Below are 5000 nucleotides of genomic sequence, written 5' to 3'. Positions count from 1 at the left end.
AATCTGGAGTTACCTGAGACTTTCATGTTGAGTGCATTTACAAAACTCTCACAGGGTCACACAAAGACAGACACTGATAAGAGACAAGAGTGATGCACAATTGGAAAGACTGTCAATATACCCCAGGCTGGCATTCCTTTTAAAGATGGGTAGCTGAGACGAGCCATCCACTCCAGGGCTTGAGGGATCTCGGTGTGCGACGCCTCCCTCCCTGTGCCTTCCCTTATCACAGGGACATACATACATACATGAGATTTCCTGTCACTTCACTCCGTTTTATGGCCATATTAAATGCATTGGTCTCTTAAGGATTATTTTCAAAGGCCTCTGATGATTTACTGGCTCTCATGAGTATTTTTTTTTCACATTGATGTTGCAGAAGGCTTGCTAAACTGTCTCTAGAATTATAAAAACATGACTGAGAGCTTGAATAACTTTCCCCTGGCTTTGTTGTCTCTTGAAGATTATTGTCAAAGACCACCAAGATGACTTGTCAGGTTCTCATTGGTGTTTTTAGTCATTCACATTTCTTGAACTATCGCTAGAGTCATGGAAATATTGCAGTGTCTGAATAACTTCCAGTGCAGCCTGTGAAAAGAATCTGAGAAGAGATGCTGAAATGTTTAAGAATACAGACCTTAGTCAAATTTTATGGCAAGGAATATACAGACAGGTACTCCATGCCTCAGAAGAGGTGCTGAAATGTTCATGAATACAGACCTTAGTTATATCTTATGGTAGGGAATACAACAACAGATACTTTATGTTCTGTGGCTGTGGGTTGGCGTTGGGTTGTGTTTGGGCTGGCATCAAGTGGCTGGTGACATCAGCTGATTGCTTCATACTGTTGTGGGTGATGGACAGGGAATGTGTAACTCAGAATGTACCATCTATTGGTTATCACAGCTTTATTGTTGTTAACCTGGACTGAACTTTAGTTGAAAACCTGTAACAGAAGAAAATATGTTTGATGGCTTTGGTATTTTATGTGTCAGACTCTAAATTATTAATGTTTTTTTTTTTTTTTTTTTTTTAGTTTGTACCTTTTATTCTTTCCCCTTTCCTTGTTTCATCTACCATTCTTTATATCAAGTCTTTTTTTAAGCTTAGACTTTTAGTATTATGTTATTGTAATTGTGACATCTTTCATACAAGTCTGCTTTGTGATGATGCTCTGTCTTAACAGTTTATTTTCTTTATTTTCAGACTTACATCGAGAAACCAAAGGGTGTGTGTGTGCGTGAGGGAAACCAGTGTGCTGTGTGTGTGAGTGCATGTGTGCGTGTGCAGTGCTCCACCCTTTAGCGAATTGCCGGTTTGGAAACGAATTAGCCATTGAGTGAAACTTCCCAAATCGAAACACAGATACCGGCCAGTGTGTGTGTGTTGCGGCAAGGCAAGGCGAGTGTTGTGCCAGCGACAGCTGGAGGAGGCCCTGCCCTGCCAGTCTCAGCACCGTGTGAAAAGAGACGGGAGAGGGGGAGTGAAGTGTTAGGTCAGACACCTCACAGGTGCAGTGTGATGGTGCGTGATGGTGTGTGAGGGCAGGCATGTGCACCGCCCCTGACCTGGCCAGTCTGCGTGAGGGGCAGGGGCAGGGGGCGGCCAGGGAGCCCGTGTAGCTGACCGCTAGACCATACCACTGCTACCGCTGCCCGTCACCGCCACTGCTGCCTCATCGTGGTCCCCCTCCCCCCGGTGGCTCAGGGTTGATGGTGAACATTGTGGGTGTGCGCACGCTGGTCCCCCCGCTGTGGGTGGCCCCCCTCACTGAGGCCAAGATGACAGCGCGTGCCATACTCCAGTGCAGACCCAACTCACACCCCTTCCCGGTGAGTGCCCCATCTGTGTGCCTGCGTGTGTGGCCTCCTGTGTGACCCATGACCTGTCCTCACTCCTGTGTAACCTCCATTGACCTGTCCTCCCTCCTCTGTGACTTCTGTGACCTGTCTTCCTGTGTTATCCCATGACCTGTCCTTCCTCCTGTGTGACCCCATGACCTGTCTTTTCTCCTACGTCACCTGTGTGATCTCACTACCTGTCCTCCCTCCTGTGTGATCCCCATGACCTACCCTCCCTCCTGTGTGACCTGTGGTGTGGCTCAGAGTGACACGATGGGGGTGTAGGTGATAGGCTTGTAATCTTGTTTTTTCTTCTTTTCCTGTTTCATATTCTTGTCTTACTCTTCATCTTCCTCCTTTTCCTTCTCCTTCTCCATGGCCTTATCCTCCTCCCCTTCTTTTCCTTTTCTTTTTCCTTTATCTTTTTTCTTCTTTCTCCTTTTCTTTCTTTTCCTCCTCCTCCTCCTCCTCCTCCTCCTCCTCCTCCTCCTCCTCCTCCTCCTCCTCCTCTTCTCACAATTTTAAAAGGCCAGAATTTCGTCATCTCAAGAATTGAAAGCCACATTCAACTTTTATCACATCTCAGTTTTTTAGCGAGTAAATCAGCAAACACCCTCCTCTCTCTCTCTCTCTCTCTCTCTCTCTCTCTCTCTCTCTCTCTCTCTCTCTCTCTCTCTCTCTCTCTCTCTCTCTCTCTCTCTCTCTCTCTCTCTCTCTCTCTCTCTCTCTCTCTCTCTCTCTCTCTCTCGCAGGTAAGTATGTTTCTCCTTTAGTTTTGTGTGTGTGATAAATTACTGTGTGCTAATCATATTGTAAAGATTGATGTATTTTTGTGAAGCTGTGGAATTATTTAGTTTTTCTTTAATGTATCTGTCTATTTCTTCTATATTTAAGAATGCTGTTGGTACTCTCTAAAGGTAATAATAATGGGAAGTCTTGTAATTACTGTTCAGGATTTTTTTTTTTTTTTTAGTGCATTGATAATTTCTGTAGATATTTGGATGTTGTGTACTGATTACATTGCATTATATTGGTAATTTTCTCTGTAAAACCTGTCATTCCTTAGGGACCTGGAAGTGGGTGTGATGGGAAGGAGTGAGAGACAAAGAAAGCAATATAATCACAACTAAATAGTAAGAAACAAAAAAGAAAAAAATTTGAAGAAAAATTTATTCACACAGCATCTATATACTCTTCCATTCCCTCCTTCCCTCATCTCCTTTTCCTTTTCATTCTTCTTCCTTTACATATTTTCACTCTTCTTCCGTCTCTCATTCTTTCCACCTCATGTCTTCCTTCCACTCCTCTTCCCCATTTATTGATAAAAAGAAACTTCACACTATGTTCATGTTCTGTGGAAAAGAAAGAGAACATGAATGCATTACAGTTCTATAAGGGAAAAAGAGAACATTATGCTTTCTTTTACAGTTCATTCATGTTCTGTTGGGAAAAAAGGGAACATTATGGTTTCTTAATGCATTCATGTTTTCTGGGGGAAAAAAAGAACCTTGATTTTTTCAGAGGGAAGGAAAACAAAATCTAAACCACAAGTAAATAGAAACTAACAATAAAAAAAAAAAAAATCACACATTTCATGGGAACAGCATAGTGGGGTGAGAGATTCCCAGCCTCCCCAGCCATGTCATGCTTAGCCACTGTTAACTGCACATAAGGGTCGGGGTTACTATGCCACCTTGCCCTGGTTCATGCTCTTAAACATTATGCTGTTGTGTTGCAGCTACTTCTAACAGGCTCCTCTGGAATTATTGGGGTTTTCAAGGGTGTTTTTTATGATTCTTGTATGGGTGTTGTGGAAGCTATTGGGGGTTTTCAAGGGTTGTTATTCTTGTGTGAGTGTTGTGGAAGTTATTAGGGTTTTCAAGGGTGTGTTTTTGTGATTCTTGTATGGGTGTTGTGGAAGTTATTGGGGTTTTCAAGGGTGTTTTTGTGATTCTTGTGGTATTGTTTTTGTGATAGTTCAACTTTTGACAGGCTGTAGTGGAAGTTAATGGAGTTTTCAAGGGTGTTGTTATGATTCTTGTGAGGCTCTTGCGAAAGTTACAGGAGTTTTCAAGAGCATTCACATTTCTTGTTTTGGCATCCTACCGCTGCAGTTTCTTTCAACACACTCTAGTGGGAGTTACAATGCTGGAGTTGTCAAGGATGATTTCACAATTCTTGCATGGCATTCTGTTGCATCCACTTTTTAACAGTTGATCCACCAAGAACAAAATTAATCTCTAAATCTACCTCTATTTTGGACCCTCATCTTTTTTGCTGACTTTTCTCATGAGTGGCAAAACAGCAGCCTTTTTTCTCTCACTTTTTTTTTTTTCTCCTTTTTTTGTGTGTGTGTCCTTGACTGGTCTCCTCCATGACAAAGGTGTAATATAAGAAAATATATACCCAACATAAAAGTTCACACCTTCAGACAGGAGGACAAGCTGTGTGAGGGAAGACTGTAGTTGAGTGCATGATGAAAGGAAAAAAAGGCATTAAGGTTGGAGATGATAGAGTTCTGGATGATGGAATTATTGCATAGTCAGAAATCATGCAACCACCTTCTCGCTCTGCTCTCACTGCTACTGTCATTCCTCTTCCCCCATCTCAACTGTCGCTGCCATTCAGCACAAGGTTCCTTCATTACAAACCACTCTTGAAGATGTTTCCTTGTGTTTCTCAGCCATATCTCAATGTTGTACTGGTCACGTATTGGGAAACCTATACTTTTTGTCCCTTTCTTATCAGTGATTGTAACTGTTTTGTTGATGGGTTTTATGCTGTGAAAAGTGTAAGGTACCTGATCTACCTTACAGGAAAAAAACTTGGTAACATATAGATTCTAAACACATAAAGGAACTTCTGAGGCAAAACACAAAACACTGTTAATAACCATGACTGTACTGGCAATAAAAGCACATACAACTTTTGTATCAATCAAGAAAAATAAATAGATACACAGAACTTGGCAATGAGAATAAAGATCAAGACCAGGATTGGAATATACATCTTTAATATGTAGTACAATGTTTCTGAATCCACCTGTACCATCATCACACATAAAAATGAATAAATTAGTCTGAAAAAAAATGATATAATTTGAAATAAAATAAAAAAATATATATAAATAAATAGAAAATGTATATTGTCTGAAATAAA

General features: G+C 41.3%; 1 protein-coding gene across 1 annotated transcript in view; it reads left to right on the top strand.

Moving 5' to 3' along the window:
* LOC135105728 (sarcolemmal membrane-associated protein-like) overlaps positions 1-5000 on the top strand; it is a 90813-nt gene that overhangs the window by 14747 nt on the left and 71066 nt on the right. Inside the window, 1 exon segment of the mRNA XM_064014167.1 lies at positions 1207-1832. Coding sequence (XP_063870237.1) covers positions 1713-1832 — 120 coding nt within the window. The 5' untranslated portion in view covers positions 1207-1712.

The sequence above is a fragment of the Scylla paramamosain genome, chromosome 12 (assembly GCF_035594125.1).
Source record: "Scylla paramamosain isolate STU-SP2022 chromosome 12, ASM3559412v1, whole genome shotgun sequence".
In the NCBI taxonomy this organism is placed as follows: domain Eukaryota; kingdom Metazoa; phylum Arthropoda; class Malacostraca; order Decapoda; family Portunidae; genus Scylla; species Scylla paramamosain.
This window is presented reverse-complemented; position numbering and strand designations above follow the sequence as displayed.